The 24,724-nt window shown below is 56.9% G+C and overlaps 1 protein-coding gene across 2 annotated transcripts in view; it reads right to left on the bottom strand.

Annotated features, from left to right (window-relative positions):
* Positions 1 to 2,456: 2,456 nt before the first annotated feature.
* The window catches only part of XYLT1 (xylosyltransferase 1), a 258,893-nt gene continuing 236,625 nt past the window's right edge, over positions 2,457 to 24,724 (bottom strand). For both annotated transcript variants that reach the window (XM_016156891.2, XM_036226082.1), the window contains 4 exons: positions 22,504 to 22,766; positions 15,518 to 15,713; positions 9,726 to 10,059; positions 2,457 to 5,402 (listed from right to left, as the gene is read on the bottom strand). In XM_016156891.2, coding sequence (XP_016012377.2) covers positions 5,080 to 5,402; positions 9,726 to 10,059; positions 15,518 to 15,713; positions 22,504 to 22,766 — 1,116 coding nt within the window. In that variant the 3' untranslated portion in view covers positions 2,457 to 5,079. The remainder of the gene's footprint in view (positions 5,403 to 9,725; positions 10,060 to 15,517; positions 15,714 to 22,503; positions 22,767 to 24,724) is intronic.

Raw genomic sequence — 24,724 nt, forward strand, 5'->3', positions numbered from 1 at the left:
ATAGTGCAATTGTTTTCGAGAATCACATTCTACTGTGAGGAGAAGCATTCGGATGATTGGAACTCTGATTACTGGTCAATTTCAGATAGTTCGATATCTCTTAAAATACTCCTTTCAATAAATAGCAAAATATCTACATCTTTCAGTGTGTGCCGTTTGAATTCTCTCTTTGTTTAAAACTTTATTTACAGATTCTCTCTTTTTAAAAAAATCCATACATTACAAAATATTTCTGTACAGTTTTATGCATATCATGATCTATAACAAAATAGTTATTTTTAGAAACTATATCAGCACATGTCTTTGAAAATAAAAACAAAGTGGACAGTAATAACTTATTGTGAGGCCTCTAAAACATACCCAAACAAATGCTACTGACAACATAATATTTTTAAAAAAAAAAAAAAAAAGACGAAAGGACTATAAAGATGACTGCACTCAGTTCCAGTGAATTTCCTGTGAAAACCCTGGGTTGTCTTTGGCCTCTGTCAGCCCTGGGGCGATGGAAGGGGACAAAAAGGGGGCTTCGAAAGTAGGGGGACTGTGGTCCCTTGGAGAACACGACCCGTCTGCTGGGATTATTTAATGCTATCACTTTCCAGGCAGGAAGGACGAAGAGAAGAACCGAGGAGCTGTCCCGATTTACCCTTGACTGATGGACGGAAGTCACGCCGTCTCGAGGGGGGTTGGGGTGGAGGGGGCGGGGTGCGCGGACGGGGGAGTTGGCACTGTGTAGGCGACGGAGCCGGCCCATCGCAGGAGCTGGCCGAGGCTGAGACGGGCACCCGAGCCTTCTTCACACCCAGAGGAAACACTCAGGAATGTTCTTCCTAAAGACGACGCGTATTCGCGATCTCTGAGCGTCTGCAGATGGCAGACCGGCCGCCCCTTGCCTACGAGGTAGCCACGGAAGCTTCGAGAGGCTCGTTCTTCTCGGGTGTTGGTGGACATGGGAGGGACAGGGCGGTCAGCGTTCCAAAAAAATAATTTTAAGGCCACATTTTAAAAAGGAGAACCTAAGGCTTTTGGGGGGTGGGCGGGTGGGGGGGGGGGCGTGAGCCGGGCAGAGGAAAGGGGCGCATGGAGAACCAGAGACAGCGCGAGGGGTGGACACAGGTGGCCTAAGAGCCCTCAGTGGGGTCCGTCCAGTATCCTGTTTGCCGGGTAAAATAAAAGGTCGTACTTCCGAGAGACAGGGAGAAAGAGAGAGAGACAGAGTTTGCATAGATTGTGCATTCAGCTCAAGCGGAACTGGCCACCTCTACTCCTCCCCGCCCCAAGTAAACTTCTCAGCGGACACAGTGAGGTAGCACCTGTGGTAGACCCATGGGCAAAGTAAGGTAACTGAGGCAGACGCAGAGGACGCCCCGCGAGCAGCACGGCTCCCGCGTGGCTTCCGAGGAAGCTTCCGGCACGCGGCTGCTGAAACCCGGGGTGCGGAGAGAGCCGGCCGCCTCACACACCACCCCCGTCCCGGACCCCGTCCTTGGCCTCTCTGCCTGGCCCGGACAGATGTGGACGTCCTCTGGGTCCCCAAGTTCGTTCCTTCCCTCTCCCCTTCACCATCGACTGTCTCGGGACCTGGAGAGCAGCATAAGCCAGTCCTCCCGGGGCTGGTCAGGGGTTCCTGTCCCTTTCAGAGTCACCCCCTCTCCCAATGCTGGGGCGATGCTCAACCCCCTTTTGAGCCACCTCTCCGGACAGCAAGGTCACTGCCAGGGTACAGGCCGACCTGTGAGATTTCTCTTTGCCCATCCTATTTTTTTTTTTTAATATCTGATTTAAAAATCAGATTTCCAGTAAAAACCTGGATTTCCGGCTTCCGTACCCGGGGGGAAGTGTCTGCCCCGCCGCGGGCTGCCGCTGGGTGGCGGCCGCGCTCTTTGGCTGGATCGTGCGTGCGCCCGTGGGCCGCGGTCCCCACCGCTCCCCGCCCTCTTACACCCACTGCCTCGCTGTGTTCGTGTCCCTGGTGCCGTGGGCGTCTGGGGGGCCTGACCACGGGGTGCGGCTCCCGCCCGCCGGGCCTTGGTGACAGCTGTTTCCAGGGCACCCCCTTGGACCCTGCTGGGGAGCCGGTGTCCCGCACCGCCCCGTGCGCTTGCGCGTGAGTGGGGTCTCCGCCCCCCGCCCCCGCCATCCTCTATTCTGCATCTTCTTGGCAGAGAGATCAAGGCTCCGGCCGGTGTCCTTGCACCTGGGAACTAGCGACGCAGAGGACACGGGGACCGCAGGACACGGGCGTGTGCTCGGGGACGCTGGCCCTTTCGGGGGCCCGTGCGGCCTTGCTCAGCCTCTGAACTCCACCCGCAGTTTTAAAAGTTCAGCTAGCAATGGGAAATGAATTCAGAAGGACCCCTGACCCATCGGAAAAGCTTTCTACAGATGGAGGAGCTGGTGCTGGCCCGCGGTCACTCTGCTTCTCAGACCGGAGCGGGGGCGGGGGGGGGGGGGCGCCCAGGGGTCTCCGTCGCCGAAGGCTGCCTGACCAGTGAGTGGCCTCTAGCAAGTAAGTCATCCTTAGGCGGGCGAAAAAGAAAAATGAGTTAAACTATTTTCCCTGGAAAATACCCCCTTTTCTCAAATCATCCTGTGCTTTGTTTGGAATTCTCTCTTTTTTTAAACCAAACGTAACATCTGCAAAGTTATTCTCTACCCGAAAACAAAGGACGTTAAGGAACACCCTGGGTGACCGCTCAGCGTCCCAGAATCCATCGCGGCGAGTGGGGCGTGAAGCCTGGGACAGGGAGGGGGTGGGGACCCTCCCCACAGCAAGCAAGCTCTGCCGCTTCTCCCGCGCCCCCAGGGCGGGGACGAAGGTCGCAATGTCAGTGGGTGCAGGAGGCCTGTCTGGGAGCCTGTGGGCTCTCACGCTGGGTACAGGGAGGCGTCAGGGCTGAGCCTTCAAAGCCACTCCAAATGACACCGGGGAAAAACGCGGAGTCCTGGTGGCCGGTGAGGAAGGGAAAGGAGCCTCTCTGGGCAGCTGCGGCCAGAGGCAGAGGCTGGGGGCACAGGGAGGGTGTGGCGTGGGCTCCCACGCTTCTGAGTCCATCAGAGACTGTATGGGCTTCTGAGAAGGCCTCGCTACGGTCTCTGGAGCCACTGCCGACATTATGTCCCCTGACCACCTACCCTCTTCCTAAAACGCATCTTTCTTCTCCTGGGCTCGGGAGGAGCCTGTTTCCCTGTTCTCTCGTCACGGTCAGGCCGGCTGGGCGGTCAGCAAGGGGGAGGCAGGGACAGCCCAGCGTCTGCTCTCGGCACAGTCACCCTCCACGGGGTCGGTCCGTCGGGTCCTTGGGCCTGGGGCCGGGAAGCAGGGGTGCCCAGGAATCCCAGCACCTCAGCACTGGAGGGCAGGGAGAGGCCGACGTGAGGAAAATTGAAGCTCGAATGTCCCCAAAGTCACCCCACTTTCAGCCAGTGGATGATGCTGGCCGAAGCGTCCTTTCCTCTGAGGTCAGGGGGAATGGACGAGAGAGAGAGAGACAGAGAGAGCGAGCAGACGGACAGACAGATACCAGGGGATGGGGAGCAGAGGAGGGGGAGGGGAGGGGCTGGGAGGGGCCTTACTTCAATAAAGGCAGCTTTAGTTAGATAACATAATAGACAAGCTGCAAAAACAGCATCTACTAATTAGTCATTGACTAAAACACGTAAATAATAAATACCTAAAGTGTTCCTTCTCCACATTCTCCACCGCCCACTGGACATCCTGCCTTGCGGGGTGGGGGACAGGGTGGTTTTGGGGCAACCCCTGGCTGGGAAGATGCTCAGCAAGGACTGCTCTCCTGGGGGAGACTTATTCACGGGGGCCCTGTCCTTTGGGGAGGGCGGCTGGGGGGCGGGGCTCTCGGGTGAGCAGGGGGTGCCCGGCGCACAGCAGGGAAACCCTTGGGGTTTCTGGTACCCCAGACATTCGAACTACACCATCGTTGAGGTTTTTAACCGCCAGAGACTCGAGCTCCCCACGTTCTCGCCGCGTCCCGTGTGGGCCCGTCGGCAGCTCGGCTGAGGAAGGGCGTGAATTTAAAAACCAACTGGGAAATAAATGCCTTTTCCCGGATGTGAAGAGTCTGGTCCACGTGGTTTGGTCACGCCCAACAGCACCAAGTGGGGGAGTCTCAAGGTCTGGGGTGCCCGGCCTGGGGACGGATATTGCTGTGCTGTCTAGCTCAGGAGTTTTGCTCCAAACCACCTTCGAGTTTCAAGGCCGTGGACCCCAACGTCCCCACTGCGAGATCAGCGAGGCCATGGGCTTGGCCTCCCGGCCAGCGAACAACAGGGAGACTGATTCTCTTCGGCGCCGCCCCATTTCTGCCTCAAGGGCGGCGGTGGGGGATGGTGGCCTGGGGACCAGGTGTTTGGCAGTCACACTTGGGGTGGACCTTGGACACGACACCTCAAGAGGCCTTCCTGCTCATCTAGTAACTGAGGAGAAGGGCTTGGGGAAGGCTCGGAGCCCTCCCGAGCCTGCTACGTCCCTGGGGAAGGGCCCGCGGGCATGACTTTCGGCGGCCTGTCATTTTAGGGCTAGCACGGGGTTTCCCAGCCCGGAGGAGCAGGAGGATGAGCCGAAGGGCGGGGCTGGGGACCGAACCCACCGGCTGGCAGCGCTTTTCCGACGGGGGGTTTTGCAGAGCCCTTGGGGTCTGAAGAGGTACCTTAGGTGGTGATGCCCTTGGCCAAGGGACCGCCTGGCGGGCCGGGCTTTGAGGAGGGGCCTCTCCCCAGCTTCACCCTCGGCGGCCCGGATTTCATCGGCACCTTGAACTTCCACCCATGACTGCACTTAGCAGACAAAGCCCTGCGGCTCAAAATAAAAGTCTGAGAATCACTTGTCTGGGGGGACAGGGTGGGGGGGGGCGGGGCATCGGAGGGAGAAGACGAGGACCTCGAAGGGTCAGCCAGGAGAGGCGACATCACAGCACCGGCCCGAGCCATCCTGCTGTGCTTGGGCCCTCGAACCTCCCTCCCCCACCACTCTGCGGCCAGGAGGCCCACCTCCCCGCAAAAGGTGCCCCCCAAGCGTGGGTGGGGGGCCGGTACTCCGCCGTTCACGCGCAGCGCCCAGCGCTACCTGAGCCGGCCGTCCGGCTTGACCGCCCCCAGCTCCGACTTGGGGTCGGGGCTGAAGGAGCTCCAGGCCGTCTGGCCGCAGGCCTGCATGCCGGGGCAGGCGCTGGCGCCCGCGGCGCAGACGTCCATGGCGGTCCACACGCCGCCCACCAGCGCGTCCAGCCAGCGCTCGAGCGCCGCGCCCGCCGCCGCCGCGTTCCGGCGCGCCTGCTCCACCTGCGCCGCGCTCACCGGCAGGCTGAGCACGGGGTTCAGGCTGTGGAAGCTCTGCTCCATGTAGGCGCTGCGGGGCGGCCCGTTGTGCAGCCTCAGGGCCTCCTCTGAAAGCAAAGGGGACCGCAGTGTGGTTAGGAGAGCGGAGAGAACCGGGCGCCCGCGGGGTGTACGGCGCACCCCTCTCCTCCCCGCCCCCATCCTCCCCCTCCCCCGCAACGGTCTCGCCTGCAAGGTCTCTGCGCGAGGTCCCACGGCACAGGTGGGAAAACCGAGCCGGCGAGGACGTCGCTTCAATGGGCAGGAGGAGCCCGGCGCGCTCGTCCATTCCCTGGGCACGAGTTCACAGGGCGCCTGCCGCGCTCTGGACGTTCCTCTTTTATTCAATACCTATTTTTAAGCACCTACTTTATGCAAGGCCTTCGCTCAACACACATTATTTACTAACCGCCCCCTATCTGCAAGGTGTTCACGCCTTTGTTCATCTGATACAGATTTATTAAGTGCCGGGCTCTAGCCTGCCTGGCGGAGTGAGCCAGATCGTCCAGGAAGATTATAATGCAGTGGAGGGAGACGGACGGAAAGAAAGAAAGGAGCAAGCAAATGGGGGAGGTCACTGTGATCGGCGGAAAGTGTCATCACGGGGAATAATCGGGGCACTGGGTCAGAGCAGGGGGTTGGCGCGCCGTGGCCCCTGGGCCGCATCTGGCCCCCGACCTGCTGTAAATAAAGTTCTATTGGAACGCGGCTGTGCCCGCTTGGGCACCTCTTGCCCGTGGTGGCTTCTGGGTCACCACGGCGGAGCCGAGTGGCTGGGACAGACGGAAAGGGGCCCGCGAGGCTGAAGGTATTTACTACTGAGCCCCCTGCAGCGCAAGCTTGCCGATCCCCGGGTGGGAGGGTCACGAGGGCGTTTACCGTGGATGAGGCGGGCAGGGGAGACCTCGCCGAGGAGGCGACTTTGGCACCGAGAGCTGATTAATGTGAAGGAAGAAGCCACGAGCGAGGGACCAGGGAGGGGACGTCCAGGCGGAAGGAATGGTGAGCGCAAAGCCCCACCAACACTTGCCCCCACCCACGGCTTCGAGCCTGGTCTCCTGACCTCAGCGGCTGGTGCGGGGCCCTGCCCCTGGCTGCCAGGTGCCCACCCTGGTCTCTGCAGGAGCCACCGGGTTCTGCTTCGGTCCAAGACCCGGGAGAGGGAGGTCCCAAGGGCTCTGGTGACAGCTCTGCCCGGCTGAGCACCGGTGCCTCGGGCAGGGCACGGTGACCACAGTCGGGCTGTGCATGCCTGGACCAGGTGGACCCCCCTGGGCTGGCAAGAGGCTCAGCTAGGAGTGCACTGTCAACAGTAAAGTGACTGCTTCCCAGGGCTTAGAGATGGGGGAGCGGGAAACGCAGCCGTTTGTGCTCAAATGAAGGAGCTGAACGTTTCTGTTCCAAAGACGTTCGCGCTCCGTGCCCGTCTGACTGCCAAACGCAAGAACGTGTATTTTTAAAAACACCGGCCGATGACCCGGGAGAGCGGTGTCTTGCCAGATCAGCCTTTGCTGCACCCAGGACAGCCAGGATCAGAGAAGCCTCATAAGAGGAACTGGCGTCCAGGAGACTGACTGACAGCGGCCATCATGCCCGGTGGCCCAGGACAGCCCTGGTGATCGGCAGGTGATTTTCTAACGTGCGTGGTTCTGAGCGGGGAAGGAGGAGGAACAAAGACCACATAATGTGCTCGCCCGTCTAAATGCGGCGAGCGGGAATTACAAACACGCCTCGGCTAACTCAGACCCGTTCTCTTCGCCCCCATCCTGCAGACGGGGAGAAGGGAGACGCCCGATCTGACATGAGGCAGGGCGCCCCGAGGGCACGGGGCAGCCAGCAAACATCTGGACGCGGGGCGATGCCACAGACCCTCACGGAGAACGAGGCTGCCGCGCGGGGCGCGCTCCGACAGCGTCGGCTCGCCGAGCGCGCCTCCGTAATTAAATCTCCCTCGATTCCACCTCATCAGATTTCTGGAGATTACTAGGGACGCATCGATAGCAAATTACTCTTGATGAATCGTTTAACAGACTGCACCTTCGCACTCCTCATTAACAGACAGGATTCCTGACGATGGGGCGGTGCTCGCGGTGAGGTACAGTGACCCCCTCCCCCCCGGACGTGGGACGGAAGAGCCTCAACGTCCTTGGAAACTCCGGGAGAAAAAAAAAAATGGGGGGGGGGGGCGGGAATCAGGACCCAGTGAAGGACCCCGGGCTATTTTACAGGGGTGGGGGCGAAGGCAGGTCCACAAAGAGGAGACTGTCCTCCCGCCTCCACGCCTGGCTTTGGAAGCCCTGAGGGATGCGGAGGGTGTGAACCAATTAGGGGATATCCGAGGGCCCTAAGTGTCTGGCCCAGCTGTCCGGGAGGAGCCGCCTCTGCCTGTTTCACGGGGAGAGTGGAGAAGATTTCCCCCGAGAGAAAACGAGAGGTCTCTATCTTTCTACTTGCTCACCACCGCAGCTTAACAGAAGTTGACAGAATTCACTTCGATACCTTTTTGTAGGGCTCGAGGCATCCCCCACCCCCCGGCCCCCAGATCTGTGTTCCCCTCTCCCTGTGTCACTGGCTAAATGGCACTCAGCCCAGGATGCTTTTTAGCTAACAGAGGCTGTCATCGTTTCTGGCTTCTGGGTTTGTGATCTGTTGCATAGTGACGGATAATTTCACAGACCCAGAGACCCAGAAATCCTGTTTCTGAGAGTCTACTTCACGTATCTGCGTCAGCACATACAAACTCAGGTTCAAGAACCTTCTTTGCACTGTTATCGATGACAACACTGATAACAGAGCCGTGAGTCCACCAATGGGGACAGAGAGACAGAGGGTCCTCGACCCCGTGGAGGACTCTGCAGCTGGTGGCTTCACACGTGCCGACTTGGAAAGCGAACAGAGCAACTTTCACGACAAAACGTAGCATCCCACGTTTTCGAAACAACGGGGCGTTTGCGATTTGTTTTGCGTGTTTGTGTTTCTACTTTAAAAGCCTCGAGAAAAGAAGGATGCACGCCGAACTCCGGGCCGTGCATGCTCCTGGGAGCAGCGTTGAGCGGCGGAAGGAGGAGGAAGCAGACGAAGAAAAGCAACCCCTTTAGATGAATAAAGGAACAAAAGTCAGAGGCCTGACGTCCCTCTGTGCCCAGTGGAAGCCGCCATCCTGAATCTCGTGTCAACGACACGGCTCTCTCCTGACACACGCATCCTGAACTCGTGCATCGTTGCTTCGGCGCGATCCTGGGCCCTGACTGCACGCACCGCCATCACGGTTTCTTCTGAGATGTTTCCCCCCCAACGCCAAGTTTTAGAGGCTCATCCGAACGTCCCAGCATCGATGCTCAGGGCCGTGGATCACTCCACCGTCTACACAAACCACACACTCGGGCCATTTGCAGGATGCACGCCGGATTGTTTCCGGTTTGGCGCTGCGATGCACTTCGGTGTGGCAGGGCCCGTGCACGTTTGATTTCCCTGGGAAAGGCGGAGCCGTTTCCCCAGATCGTTTTATCACGTCTGCCCGCCCACGGGCGCTGGGGCGGTCCTTACCACGCAGGATGCTGACTTGCCTGACATGTCCCGACAGGGCGGGGGGAGGTGGGATCTCTCTTTGCTTGTAATTTGCATTCCTCTCAATATTCATGAGGCTGAGCATCTTTTTATATACGTGTGGGCCACTGAGGCTCTATTTCTCTCTTTTTTTTTCTCTTTTATATAGCGGGGGGTCGGCAGTCTTTTTCTATAAAGGGCCAGGTCACCAATATTTTTGGCTTTGTGGACCGTCTAGTCTCTACTGCGACTACTCCAGGCTGCCATGGAAGCCCCAACCATAGTCAATATGTGAATGAATGGGCCTGACCGTTCCAATAAAACTGTATTAACAAAATCAGGGAGGCGGCCGGATTTGGCCTGGGGCCTGTAGTTTGCTCTGATTTATGGGGATTTCTGAATTGGAATACTTGCTATATATTCTAAATATGAGCACTTTTTCTTATGTGCAGCAAATATTTTCTACTCGTATGTGGTATGCCTTTTTACTTTGTGTATCATTTTTTTGACAAACACAATTTCCTGTTTTAATTATTATTATTATTATTGTTTAAACAGTGAGCCAGAGCTGCCGGAACGCAGTCTCCGTCTTGGTTTTTATCTCCTAGCTTGCCTTCAGTCCGGTCGGGGCCCCTGGAGGTCCCACGGGAGAGCATCTAATAAAAAGGTGTCTGACACACAGCCAGATGACGCCGCCTCGGCGTGCAGGCAGAGAAGACGTACTGAGAGCAGAGCGCGCCGCTCATGAAAACGGCCCCCGCCCCCCACGTCCGAGCAGCACCGCCCGCCCCGGCGAAGGACCCGGCAGGACGGAGCACCTCCCCGCGGACGCTGGGAGCACTCACCCGGCTTGATGGGCTGCCCGTTGGAGAAGGTCAGGGGCGCGACGAGGAATTTGCTCTCGGCGACTGGCAGCCAGTGGTGCAGAATTTTCACCGTCCAGACCCCGGGCCTCAGGGGCAAGTTCAGAGGGGGCTTGTAGTGGGTGAACTCGGCAGTGGATTCGATCAGGATGTCGTAGGTGGCGGCGATGATGTTGACGGGGTCCACCCAGACGACGGTGACGGTCACGTTGGGGCCCTTGGCCCACTTCTGCATGCCGACCGGCTCGTCCATGGGCCCCAGCAGACACCCGAAGTTGCGGAAGAGACGCTCCTTCGCGTCCCACTCTGTGCCGACCTGAAACCGGAGAGCGAGACCCGCGGTCACCGGGCCCGTCCTGGGTCCCGGGAAGGCCTGGTGTCCTGCCGGCTGGGCTTCGCACACCCATTTACCAGTGAGGAAACCGAGGCTCCGATTAGGCTGCTCGCTCAGAGTCGGACAGGCGGCTAGCGGAAAAATCCCGGATCTGGACCCAGTGTTGGGGGGTTATGGGGCCCACGGTCCGTTCGCTAAACCTTTGGCCTTCCGTGCCTGGTGCATGGTGTGCTGCTTTGGGGGGAAAAAAAATGTGCTGAATGAATGAATGAATGAGTGCATGAATGAATGGCTGCTTGCGGGCCATTCCAGGCGCACATACACCCTGCCGGTGAGCAGGTGCGGCCGGCTCCCAACTGCTCCTTGGTTTTTTGGTTCACGCGCCTCCCTAGTGTGACCGCACCGACCGAGAGTGGAGTCCAGTTTCTAAAGCTGCCTTGTCACTAGCCGGGAAAAGGGAGGGTCGCTCAGCATCGCCTGTCCTTGGCAGAAGTCCACGTGGTCCTCCCAGGAGGAGGCAGGTCTGGCCGCCCTAAAGCCTCGGGGTGGGAGGCGGTTGTTTGGTCCAGCCTTCCTGCCCCCTGGCCTGGGGCGTGTGTGGCCTTGACCGACCAGGGACCCGCTCTTCCTTCTCGCCCTCTATTTTTGTCACCTGGAATGTATTCTCCACCCTGCAGCCAAAAACACCTCGTGAAACGTCCCCGTACTGCTCAAATCCCAGCGGCTGGGCCCCCAGCTCTCACGTGGGGCCCCGGCACGCGGTAGGCGCTCGATCGATATCTGCCGAGTGAATGACTTGACAAAGAGTGAATTAACTACGTGGACCTTGATCCTGAGCTCTGTTGACATTTCAAATCAAATCAAATTAGGGGGTCTTCTGATCCCCCAGGAGGTTTAATTTGCTGGTTTTGAAGACGCAGCATGTGGGCACATTGGGAGCAGATAATGAGCACACTACAAGGCTCACACTGCGTCTGGGCGCCTTCCGCGACCAGCATCTCCAGTGTGTGCGTGTGTGTGTGTGTGTGCAGGGGGGGCGGAGGTGCGGGCGTGCAAACCTACACACAACATGGAGAAGGCTCCAGATGTGTGTTGCAAACAGGAGCTGGTTTGCTTGTTCCTGTCACGAGGCACTACGTCCCCTCTTTGCCCAGGACACAGAGCTTACAAGGTGTCAAGCATGAAGGGGAGACTGTCCTGATCCCTATTTTTACCGATGAGGAAACTGAGGCTCAGAGCAGTTGGCTAATTTGCCGTGCTCAATGACGGGCAGAGCCAGCAGGGGACCCAGGAAGTCTGACCCCAGAGGCTGGGTTCTTAGCTGCTCTTCTGTGCATTGCCTCTCATTCATTCATTCATTCATTCACTCGCTCATTCATTCACCCAACACACATGTGCCAAATTCGCATATTCACAGGCCTGCAACTTGCTTCAAGCGTCTGAGGGGAGCTGAGGCAGAAGTACCGATGGCTGTGACACTTCTGCAGGGGCACCGCTCCGCCCGGACCTGTGAAAACCTGGCATTTTCCGCCATCCTGTGGCTCAGCAGGGACTGGCCGCGCCCAAGGGCCCCTGGTGCCTGGCACACGGCTGGGACGCAGGAGGAATTCGGCTCCCGATGAAAGAAACGAGAAGCCACGAGTGAGCAGGATGCGAGCCATGCCTCGAAGTCTCAGAGATTTTTCTGAAGAAACCAGGTCTCATTCCTTCCCCACGTGCAACCTCATCAGCTCCTCATTGTTCTTCTTAAGCCCAGCGTCTCAGTCCAGCCCGAGCGGTCCGGTCCTTTGTTGGTCTGGCTCCAGCTCCGGCTCTGTCCCCCTTCCTCCCGTCCACTGGCCCCCTTGCTCCAGGCTCCCCTGAGAAACGCTCGGCGCCCCTGGAGAAGGGCTGTCCTGCCTCCGAGTCCTGCCTCCGCGCCCACCTCTCTCTTCGGCACAGTCTGACTTCCTGTCCCTACTTCTCCCTGGCCAGCTCTGGCTCACCGCCTAGAGCTCAGCCAGGGCGTCACCTCTCCTCGGAAGCCTCCTCTGCTCAGAGGCTCCACGGAGGTGCTTCTCTGAGCGTTTACCCATTGCGACTTTTTTTTTCTTTTTTTTCTGCACAGTATTGCAACTTTCGGTCTCTCTCCCTAACTCCAGACTGTCAGCTTGACGAGGGTGGGGACTCCCTCCGGCTTGTTCATCGTCAGTGTAGCTCTAGTGCCTCAAACAGCACATAGTAGGTGCTCAGTTTCTATCTCTATATCCACCGACCTATCCGTTCAATCTATCATGTGTATCACCAGTGCCTGGGGCCTGAGCACGTGGGTATCTCCAGGCACGCAGGCCCTCCACATGCTGGCTTTCCAACGGATACTGAAAGATAGATTAGTGGCCACGAAACGATGTTAGGGTCCTGCTTAAGGAAGGGATTTTTGCCCAGTGTGGGGACACCCCAGAATATCCTCCTTTGATCCTCCAGAGAAATAGAGGTGTACAATTCTCTGAAGCCTGAGTTCTAAAACCAAGACCACCGGGCAGAGAACCTGTGGAATCATCAATGGAAAGCCTGGACCTAGTTTCTGAACCACGGAGAAGGGGGGGAGTCAGCCGACAAGCGCGAGGGGAGGAGGGCCTGCCTGAGGTGGAGCCCGGCTGCCGTCACACCCTCTGTGGCCTCCGAGGGCTTCTCGGCAGGCTCACTCTGGAAGTCCACGGCCATTCACTACAAACTAATCAATTGCTCATATTTAAGTGCATGTTCAAGTTCGAGCTCAACATACTTCTCCCAGCTTTGGACTCACCAAAGGCTTCCCACTGCACTAAAAATACAAGCCAGACTTCTCTCCAGAGGCTGCAAGACCCCTCGTGATCTGCCCCCCGTCCCTTCGGTGACTTTTCTCCTACCACGCTCCCTCTCCCCACTGTGCTGTGGTCACACACTGGCCTTGCTGCTCCTCGCGTACGCCAAGCCCCTACCCAGAGCCTCAGGGCCTTTGCACATGCTCTTGGAATATTCGAGAATGCTTCGGATCTTTTACAGGCTTCAGCTCGTAAGTCACCTCGCTGGAAAAGCCTTCGCTAAGGAATCATCCATTCAGAAGTAGTCCCTGTCGGCCTCTCAGGTCCTCCACAGTCATACGAAAGGAGTTCGATTTCCTGTATAATACTTGTCATTAGCCGAAATGTGGTTCATTTACTTGCTCACTCATTGGCTGGCGGCCACACTGGACGGCAATTCTGTGACATCGAGGGGCCGGTCTGTCTGACTCGCCGTGGTCCCTCCGGGACCTCGCAATACCGCAGGCGACCTCCTGCTGAAGGAATGAGCATCCTCATTCCCAGCCACCTGCGTGGGACTCTCACGGGATGGGGCGATCCCTCTGAGCCACCCGCCTGCCGTGAGCCGGGCTCTCGGCAGCCCCTAAAGCGGCCCTGCGATTCTTTCCTTTCTTCCTTTCCAATGTTACATTTGCTTTAAAATTAAAGCTTTAGAAAAAAAAAAAAAAGAAAAGAAAGAAAAAAAGAAATACAAGATTCGGGGCTCTCCGCATCACACGCTGATACTCCGCCAGGGTTCCTGGTGGCTCTCATGCTGTGGTACCAGGGCTGTGGTAGGAACCCTCACAAATCACTAGCCACGGAGTGGCCAGCATCATTTGTCACTGCCAGAGGTGCCCAGCCACCCACTAGCAGGCTGATAAACAGGGAGAGCCCAGCCACCAGGCATCCATCTCATTAATGGGACATTAATGCCTTCAATTGGCCGCTTGGGCCCCCAGCACAGACTCTAACTGGGGCAGAGTCTAATTGCCCCCTGGCGCCGGTAATTTATGGAGTGGGCTCCCACGGCAGCTCAAGTCCAGCTGATCCGTTTGGAGCCTTAATTGAAAACGGTGGCTTCACGAGTTAACGCTCACCCGTGCCTGCTCAGCGCCCGTTTAGGAGGGCACGTGTCGGCCAGGTGGGGCCAGAGGGGACGAGAAATGGACTGGCAAGGAACGCGGAAGCAGGTGGGAAGCTTGCCCCCAGCCCACTCCCATCCCTCAAGACTCTCCATATTCTCAGATCGGACCCTTCATCCCTAGCGCGGCAGCCAAACTCGCTGGGGATGCCGAACCCCGGGGGCGAATCAGCTCCAGCTGCTTGGCCGACATGGGGAAGGCAGAGACCAGTGCTGGAGTTCCGTGTGGGCAACCCTCACGGGGCTCGAGGATGTCCCCCTCCCTTCCGGCGTCACCACCCAGGGGCGGGCGCTTACTCATTCTGCCAGCTTATCTAGCCACTAGTGCTACGCGCTCTCCCGTGTGCCGGGGATACGGCGGTGATTGAGAGAGTGACATCGCCTCCGTTCTCTTGAGAACAGTCACCAAGTGATCGGAGAAGCGGACCAGATGATTTTAGGTGGTGGGTGCTAAGAAAAGCGGGAAATAGGGTGGAGAACGTGGCCCACCGCGTCGTCAGTGAGTGGGCAGGGGCGAGCTTCTCTGACGGCGTACCACGCGGACTGAGATGAGAATGACGAAAAAAGGTGAAAAAGCCTGGAGGAAAACGTTCTGGGCAGGGAGATCGGTGCCAAGCCCGAGGCGGGAACTAACTCGGCACGTTTGCCGAAGACGCGAGGCACGTGACCGGGGAGGAGGCAGAGGGCAGATCAGAGCTGGAGGCGGGGCTGACGTTAGAGGCGGTGCTGGAGCAACCCATCCCCCCCCAGGCAGAAAGATGAAGACGAGGTGTTCTGGAGGGGCAGACACTGCACTCCTCAGGTCCGTTCATCAGTCCACCTGTCCAGTCACTGGCACGTCTGTCTGTCCATCACCTGTCCATCCACTGATGAACGCATCCAACCACTGACCCATCCATCGGTGACTCTATCCAATCACCGATCCATTTGTCCATCCGCCACCCATCCACTCATTCATTCATTCATTCATTCAGTAATCGACCTGGTGCTTATTTCGAGCTAAACCCTGTCCTAGGAGCAGGGGAGACAAAAGCAGAATCGAAACCGGGGTTTGCAGCCCAAGGGACCCGGGCTCGGTTTTGAACTTTTCTGCTTCCTAACTGTGGTCCAGAGTCGCCGGATCGCCACAGGCCTCGGTTCTCCAATCCGTCAAGTGGGACGGATGCCTCTGCCTCATTGGGAAACGGGCTCCTTACTGGTCTGTTACTAACACAGGTTTGAGGGGAGTCGCTGGCTAGGATTAAAAAAAAAAAATTAAAAGCAAAATGGAAGTTCTACGGTGAGAGATAGGTCAAGGCTCCTGGTCGGTCTGGTCTGGTTTGCCGAGACGGACTGCCCGCTGTCCCTCTCCCCTGCCCTGTTTAAGATACCAGTTCCAGTGTTTGGGGGCTCTCCAAGTCCCCTCCTCCATCTCCAACTACAGGCGTCCGACCATGGGATGGAACCGAACCCGCCCCGGGGGCCGCAGAAGGCAGCAAAGCGTCCGGCCTCTCACCTCGGAAAACTGAAGCCTCCCAAAGTCGCTGGGTGGGCTTGCGACCTTGAAGACCTTCTTCGGCATCACCCACGTCTCCAGCGTCTCGAGTTTGCTCACGGCCAGGTTGGTGGCGTGATGCTTGATCAGAAAGCCCTGGAAGCGGTCGGCGAGGAAGTAGAGGTGGACAGAAGCGGGGTGGCCCATCGGGTAGTACCTGAAAAACACGCACGGTCTCTCGTGAGCCCACAGGTCAGGGCTGGCGCGCGGGCTCCCGGTGGGGCGCCTCGCCCTCCAGGCTGGTCCTGCTCTTAACGCGAACCCCGTTTTATACAGTGCTTGCCATATCCTGAAAGCGGCTCCCTGCGTATCTATCGATCTGCGATAACTATTAACAATAACTTTTTTTTTTGGCTGAATGTAAGTAGAAAGCTTGCTGACCGTATGGACGCACAATAAAGAAAACCAAAATCGCTGCTTCCGATGCGTTTTATCCTAGACAGTGTCAGGTCGCAGACATTTATGGACCCTCTGGTGCTCAGTACTGGGAGAACAGTGTGCAAACGATGTCACGTTGACGTATTTCCTTTCGGCCTTATTTTCTATGTCTATATTTGCATAAACCTTACAAAGCTGGGATCATGATATCCACAGCGGGCTGCCTCCCGCTTGCTTCCTAGTCTTTCTCAGGCACTGTCACGTCTTTGAAAACTCTCCGAAAACATGATTTTCGTGTGATTTTTGCGCGTAAAGCCGTGTTTTACAGAGCAAGTTCCCCATCATCGGCTGCGTAATTGGTTTCTAGTTTTTTGGCTGTTCTAAACAATGCTGCATTAAACATCCTCAAGCAAAAACTGGTTTTTGGAACTTCTCTTTCTCTCTCTCTCTCTCTCTCTCTGTCCCCTGCCCCCAATCTCCAAGGGGCTCCTTATGTCTGCTGCCCAACGTCATCGGAAAGCGCGCTCTGATTCATGCTCTCACTATCCTCACCCGGGGCACCAGGTAAACCTCATTGCCGATCCGAGGGCCGCACATACACACAAAGAGGTGGCCATTGTTCTAAGACTTTCTTCGGCATCACCCTAAGATGCATGTCTTTGAACCACAAAGGCTGAAAGGGGCAGGGAAGCTTGGTAGAGACGCCCCCAGATCGTGGGGTGGGGGGGAGGCGGGGACAGAGAGCCAAGGAGGGAGGAGCCTGGAGGAGCCCTGGTGGAACCCCGCTTTGTCCTCCCTGCTTGTCAGATAAACGGCCGCCGGCTTCCGCATAGCGCTCACGGGGAGCGGGCGGCCCCTGAACGAGGCATCCCACAGGCCACGGTTCCCGCTCTGCCTCCCTCCCTCCCTCCCTCCCTCTGGTCCCATCTGGAGTTTAAGTCTTTCTGTCCAGTCATCCTGGTCAGGGAGCCGCCCTGCGTTTGCGGGTCTCCGGAAGTCACTGCGTGGCCGCCTGGATGTCCCCTGGGCTCTGAGGAGAAGCCTGCACCCTCTTCAGACGGCTCGCCGGACGGCGTGGCTCACACGAGTCGGCTTGGGGTCCGGAAAACTGTCCCCCTGGACCGTGCTGAAGAGGGTGCCACGACAGAAACGTTCTCTGGCTGTGCTCTCCACGTGCCACTCGGGAGCCCTGAGCTCCTGAAATGTGGCTGGTGCGACTGAATTTCTGATGTCGTTTCCTTTAAACGTCAGGCCCCTGCTCTACTGTCCCCAGCTCTTCAGATCTCCCGACTCCACGCGCTCTTCCACGTCCCCTGGCAGGTGTCCTCGCGTGCCTGAGGCGGTCCGTCCCGCCTTCTTGCAGCTGCCTTGGCCAGCGGGATGGGGTGGCAGGTGTGCCATGCCAGCTTCCCAGCCGGGGCCCCGCGGAGCCCCGCACATCTCCACGTGCCTCTCCTGCCCTTTCGTGATTCCTCGGAGAGCACGCATGGAGGCTGGCGCACTTGGGGCAGAGCAGGGCCACCCCAGCTGTCCCGGCTAACAGCTCCCAGCCCCCTCCTGACCTGCAGCTGGCTGCAGAAGCCCGAGAGACACCTGCTGGGACCAGGCACACTGCCCGGCTGACCGCCTTTCATTTCAAGACGCGGATTTGGGGCTTGTCTGTTACACGGCGTTATTGCAACAGATAAATAAATACGCTGTCGAGATCCGTTCTGTAAGGCGGGCGGAGACGGTGGGAGAAAGCGGGAGGGCTTGTAGGCCTGGGCCTCGAGAGAAGTTTCTGGGAGGGACCGGTCCACTGTACTGGCTGCCGCTAAGGAGTCAAGTGAATGAGCAATGGTCAAGCGTTGTGGAAATCCAGCAGCGAACCTTCGATGGCTTGCTTTCCCTCACCTCTGTCAAGGAATCCTGTTGTTTCCGCCTGAATCCATCCCGTACTCCCCCCCTGCACCTCCAGCAGCCCGGTCCCAGCCACCACCGCGCCTTACCTGCCCCTTCTCAGAGCTTCCTTACTCGTCTCCCTCCCACTCTGGTTCGCTGGGACCTGTTCTCATAGCAGCCATATCCGCTGTCCCCTGCTTAAACACCGCCTGCGGCTTTGCTGAGTGCTTAAGATGAAACCCAAACGCCTCGCCTGGCCCACAATGCCTTGCCCCTTTCTCCAAACGCCTCACCTGGTCCACAAAGCTCCACCTCTTTCTCCAAAGGCCTCGCCTGGTCCACAAAGCCCCAAACCTTTCTCTAAAGGCCTCACCTGGCTCACAATGCCCTGCCCCTTTCTCCAAAGGCCTCACCTGGACCACGAAGCCCCGCCCCTTTCTCCAAAGGCCTCACCTGGCCCACGAAGCCCCGCCCCTTTCTCCAAAGGCCTCACCTGGACCACGAAGCCCCGCCCCTTTCTCCAAAGGCCTCACCTGGCCCACGAAGCCCCGCCCCTTTCTCCAAAGGCCTCACCTGGCCCACGAAGCCCCGCCCCTTTCTCCAAAGGCCTCACCTGGCCCACGAAGCCCCGCCCCTTTCTCCAGCCTCCTTTCATTTCCCTCTGCTGTGAGCCGCGTGGACCTCATTTTGGAGTCTACAGAAACGCCATTTTGGAGTCTTGAATGTGCTGAGCTCATTTCCACCTCAGGGCCTTTGCACAGGACATTCTCTCCCCTGGGAAATCTCTGTCTTGTCATTTTGCCTAAACGTTACCACTTCGGAGAGATCTTCCCTGAGCACTGAATCTTCAGTCACCAATGTGCTGGTGTCACGTGACTTTACCTTCGCTGTCAGCCCGGCGTCTGCCCCCATCGATCTCTAACCCCGTTTACGTGTGCTTAGATACGGTGTGTTGTCACGGCCCAGTGCCCAGTATTTGTTGATTGAGCGAAAAATCTAGAAGAGTTTTCTCTCAAATCTTTTGCTTTTCTAAGGTACCACTAGCAACCTCGTAATGAATGCGAAGCCCTCCGGCTCCCGAGTTAACTGCACATGGTACTTAATTAAAACTCAGAAGGGCGTGAGTTTTAACTAGATGCAGCACAATAAATACCCAAGACACAGTACAACGGAACCTAAAGGATGCCACGGACGCCATCATCAGGCCCAGAGGCGTTTTTTTGTTTTGTTTTGTTTTGTTTTTTTGCTTTGTTTTGTTTTGTTTTGTTTTTAAATTTAAATAAGGTGGGCATTGAAAAAAAATCAGGGGACTCACAAAAATCTAGTTTTCTGATTCGTCTTGACCTATGGCTGGCAGCGGCAGGTCTACAGACCCACAGGGCAGGAAAGTGCTGGCTTCCAGCACCAGGGGCCACAGGTGCCTGAGGCTGGCATGGTCAGCCCACCCTGCGGGGCCCAGCGCTGGCCAACATGTGCCATTTGCCTGGCCCCGGAGGCAAGTGGCCCGAACCTGAGGACCGGTAATAACATACTGACGTCCTTATCCCTAGGAGGCATCTCACGAACAAGCTTTGCTTTCTTGTTCTCTCGACCTGCCGTTCTGAAAACGTCTACGATGAACATGTATTATTTTCTAATGGGAAAGAAAAATCGATAAGCACTATTTTTATGAAAGGTTATACCGCAGACTGGAAGGACACAATTTGCATGAAGTGCCCAGAGAAAATGAAACCCTCGAAATAAAGTTTTCGCGTGCTGTTTCCCTGGCTACCCCTGGGGTGGGAGTCCACTCTCTTTTGCCTTTTGGGATAAAGGTCCTTTGTCCTGATCTATTTGCGGGCTCGTGTTCATAAATGAATCGGCTTTGCCCACAGCGAGGCACAGTGGTTCTGTTACGATAAAAAATGAGCAAGACGTCGAAGGATTCCGGGCCTGAGGCGTCTTGATGGCTCGCTTACTCCCAAAACAAGCACCGGGGGAAAATTTCAACAACCCTAAATAAATCGGGGGTGTCTTTTGGAATTCCTTATAAGATCGTTTCCCTTATGAACTCTGTGAAGCCGGAGATTAAAACTATTCTTGGCTGACAGTCAGTTCCTAAGTGTCGGCTCTGTGCTCTGCACTGGGGTTCGTGCTGCGGTTCTGTGGGCCAGGATTCCGACCCCCTGGACTAGCGGGGGTAAGGAGACCTTCATCGCTGACCTTGACCCAAGACACCGCTGCTACACGCAACGGAAGGGCGAGCGGGGAGCCTCTGAGCTGCTTTCGGCTTGGGAAGGGAGCGGTGGGCTGTCGGGGCTGCTCTCAGCAAGCTTCACAGAGGATGTGGCAGCTGAGATGACCCTCGAAGCCTGGGACAGGGTCTTTGCAGGGATGGGGGGCAGGCAGGGAGCAAAGGGAAGCACAGAGGTGACTCCAGTTCCAGAGCGTGTAGCTCACACAGTAAGCTCCCTGTTGACTGCTTTTGGCAGCTTCATAATAACGGCATGAACGTTCCCTGACCACTTCGCCTGTAAAACACCATTAAAACGGGGCTAATGATACTACATAACTCATAGGATCGCTTTTGAGGATTCAAACGATTTACGAATGAAAGGGTTTATTTCCTTTAAACCTCACGTCACCTTCTACTGTCAGGTTTATTATTATCCCCATTTTGCAAACGAGGAAACTGAGGGCCAGAGAGGTTAATGACTTGTCCAAGGTCAACAGACAGGAAAGCAGGGCTGGGTGCAAACTGCAGGTCCTGAGTTCTTTTTTTTAAATGAGGTCAGAACCTGCAGGCTGAGCCCTTGAAGGGATAAGAAACACCTGCTACAGCCCCGCACAGACCCAGCTGCTTAGGCAAGGGCCCCCGAAAGGAAACTCTCCAATGTCTTCATAATTTTAAGGAGCAAAACAGTTCCTCAGGGGGGAGAGAGAGAGAGAGCGAGCAAGGAGGGGCACATAGAGGAGGCTCAGTGGAGAGAGACTGATGTTAATTTTTTTTCTCTTTGCTTTAAAAAGAGGGAGGTGCTGGGAGGAGGATAAGGGAGAACAAAAAAGACCAGGAAAGTGATTAGAGGCACTTTTGGAAAACCATCCTAAAAAAAAAAAATCAGAAAAAAGGAAGGAAAGAAAAAAAAGAAAGCTCTCTGCAAAAAACATATTCATCAGAACATTATTCACAACAGTCCATTACTGACAATAGCAACAGGAAAGGGCCGGATTGAGCAAACTCTGGAGTTTCACTCCGTGGAGCACCAGCGGCATTAAAAGGGATCATTAGCATCGCGGAAGCTGCGGAACAGCCGGGGGAGAAGGGGCTGATATTACGACGGCCACGCGGGAGAATAACAGGACGCCCACTTCGCATCGCAAACATGTAAATATCTGCGCAGCGCTTTGCTAGAGACCGGCATGAAAGCCACGCAGAATGAAGAGTGTTGCTCGGTTTGGGGGAAAGGCAGTGGAGGGGAGGGGAGATCCTGAATGATTTTCCTCCCGTCCCTTCTCCTTTCTGGAGTGTTCTAGAACGCTCTTCCCTCAGTGTCAGCTGGTAGCGGCTAGTGGCCAGCAAGATGATCCAAAGGGGGTACCTAAACGTTTTAAATCACAGTTCGGCACGTTAATGTTTTGGGTTATGTTCTAGGTGTGGCGATGGCAGTATGGTCGTGTTTGAAAAAGGGGTCTTTCGTGGAAACAAGCCACGTGTCCTTCGATAGATGATTGGATCAAGAAGATGCGGTACATATATACGGTGGAATATTACTCAGCCATGAAAAGGACAAGATGCTGGCATTTGGGACGTAGTCGGATCGTGAGGCTGTGCTAAGCTAAAGAAGTTAGGTGGAAAAAGTTGAGAAGCATGATTTTGCTCACATGTGGGATGTAAACCTGAATCGACCAACAAACAAGACCAACGACATCTCATAGGGAGCAGTATGGTGGTTACCGGGGTGCTGGTGCGGGGGTGGGGGGGTAAGGCAGACAAGGGCAAAGGGGTCAAACGCATGGCGGCGAAAGGAGACCTAACTTTGGATGGTAACACACCGTGCGGTATAGAGATGATGTGTTCCTGAATCGTACACTTGAAACCTATGTAATTTTATTAAACAATGTCACCCCGAGAAATTTAATAAAGGAAAAGAATTTCGAAAAAGCCTCTTTGCTTTTCAGGGATAGATATTCCACTATTTACGGCCGAGGCCATGTGCCATCTGGGACAAACTGCCCTCGGCCTGGGGCTGGTCACTGTTGGCGCTGGGGGACTCCGGCATGGGGGCTACACTCTCCTCTCTGTTTTGGATGTATTTTACATAATAAAAAGTGAAAGAAAAAGAAAAAGAGTTCTATAGGTTCAGGGTTACCTTCCATTTACGACAAACGCAACTACGTAACAGGGTGACATAGAGCTTCCTCCTACAACACATAGGCTTCGCGTCAAGCACGAGCCGACTGGAAAGAAAGAACGGGCTGACTCTCAGACCCAGGGGTCCGAAAAGGTTCAGGTGCGATGACGGCTTAGACCGGAAGTGCTCTGAATGCTGGGCGTGGTCATGCGGATGCTTTTTAGGAAAAGAGACCGAGACGCGCGGTGGGCCGGTCCCTGGTGGCGCCCTCCTCCCCCGCCCCGCCCCCGCCCCTCCCCCACCACTCCTCGCCCGCCCCCCCCCCCCCCCGGCGCCCCCGGGCGCCCCCGGGCTCACCTGCAGCTGTTGTCACCCTCCGCGTGCAGCGACGCCTCGGCCCGGCGCAGGCCCAGGCGGGCGAAGGAGTGGTACAAGGTGAGCGTCACGTCGCTCAGGCTGTGGGCGCCATCCGGCTCGTCGTAGACGTTCTCCCAGTAGGAGCGGAGGCCCGGGGTCCCCGCCGGGTAGTTCCCGTACAGGTAGTAGTCCAGCTGCGCGATGACCTCCTGGTTGACCACGGCCTCGAACTTGCGGGCGAAGAAGGTGGGTCGCGCCGTCTGCTGTGCTCACGGGAGAGAGAAAGGTCAGGTGTCAGCCCGCGCCGCCGTGGGGGTGCGGTGGGGGTGGGGGTGGCGGTCTCGGGGCGCGGCTCTGCCGCTTCCCCGCCTGCGTCCAGCGCTGACGCTTACTAACCATTGTGTTCTCAGTTCCCGCCCCCCCCCCCCCCCCCCCCCCCCCCCCCCCCCGCCCCTGCAAAATAGAGGTGAGAGTCAGGGCTTTCAGAACCAGTTAATGTTTGTGAAGCCAATGGGGGCAGTGATGGGCCCGTGATAAGCATCATTTACACGGGCGTTAAATAAATCAACATCCTGGATGTTTATAGCTGGGATGGATCTCAGAACTTGTTTAGCTGGAGGTCTAGGGCAAACACAGCCTGCGGGTATATTTTAATTGTCCAGCAGAGTGTTTTCCAATTGAATTAGCCGGCAACATTTACAAGGCAGAAGAGTTCGCAGAAACACTTTTTGGCTCCCCTGTAAACAGAAATAGATTCGGCCACCTGGAGCGGTGTTCCTACAGGGCAGGGACTGGTGAAAGCTGAACGGTGGCTGTCCCTACCCAGGGCACGGGCTCCTCAGCTCGCCGCAGACCCCACCACTCCCTACTGCCTCCTGGGCTCTGCGGCAGAGTCAGCCGCAGAGTCAGCTTCCCCGGTGGTTACGATGCAGTGTGTGAGGACCATTGACGTAAGCCAAGTTTTCGAGGAGACTGAGGCCCAGAGAGGGATTCATCTAAGGTCACCCAGCAAGGTAATGGCAGTGCCTGGGTGAAGGTCCAGGGAATAAATAAACAAAATACCGAGCGCCCGCCACCCGCTAGGTCTTAGACCGTAAGCTGGGATCAGCCGCCGTGGCCAAAACGGTGAATGAATGGTGCGGCCGGGTTCCAGAAACACCTGCACTCACGAAAGCAGGCAGTGGGCTGGAACTGGCCCCGGGGCCGTAGTTTGCTGACCCCGGGGCCAAGGCTAAAGGAACACCTCAAACACGGGCCCCTCCCTGGAGGAGTCACGGTCTAGCGTTCTTGTGGCCTTGAGTTGGGCCCAGCGCTGTTTTGGCTACAGTGGAGGGATGAGCGTGGGGTGCTGAGTTGACGTCCTCACCTCTCACCCTCCCGGTCGCTCTGCAGAGCGGGGGTTAGGGTGTTAGGGTCCCCGTTTTACAGATGAGGAGACAGAGCTCAGAGACGGGGAGCGAGAGGGGCACAGACCCACACGGCTGTGAACTTCAGACGCGGCTCCGATGCCCCTCAAACCCCAGGTGGTTCCTCTGCCCAGCCCCCGATTAAAACGAAAACAACCGAACACCCTTTGTATCATTCCGGACATCCCGCCACCTCTCTGTGTCATGAATCCTTGGGACGCCCGCCGCTGTGGTGGAGGGTCAGCCCTGTCCCCTTCCAGTGGCCCTGAAAAGGCAGGCCACCTGGGCTCACTGCTAGTCGCCCACGGCCTCGGCCTCCTCATCCTTACAATGGGTACAGCGACATGGACACGCAGCGTAGAGTCTGCCAACGGTGTCGGACGCTGTCATCACATGACCGTTATCTCCCCCCCCCCCCCCCCCCAGCTTGAGCCCGCTATCGGGGGCTTCCAAGGCTTCGTTTTCTGGGGGCAGAGAACTGGGCTCAGGGACAAGGTCGCCTCCTTTCCCGGTCCGCGATGCTACGATCAGAGCTGGATCTCCTCAAAGGGGCACGTTTCGGTGTTTAGCATTCTCTTTCTTGGGGTTCTCTGAACCAGAACCCCGAGTTCCTTAGAGGCAGCTGTTCGTGGACTCTAGATGTTGGGGGGGGGGACATTCCTGATCTTTGCTTACTGTGAAAGAAAGAGCTGTGAGCACATCTGTGTTCGCCAGTCTTCATCTGAGACCGCGCGGTCCCCAGGAGGCTGGGGCGGGAACAGAGAAGCGGCTACTAGGAGCGGCCCGCGAGGGCGGAGTCCCCAGCAAGCGCCGCG

The sequence above is a fragment of the Rousettus aegyptiacus genome, unplaced genomic scaffold (assembly GCF_014176215.1).
Source record: "Rousettus aegyptiacus isolate mRouAeg1 unplaced genomic scaffold, mRouAeg1.p scaffold_m13_p_8, whole genome shotgun sequence".
In the NCBI taxonomy this organism is placed as follows: Eukaryota; Metazoa; Chordata; class Mammalia; order Chiroptera; family Pteropodidae; genus Rousettus; species Rousettus aegyptiacus.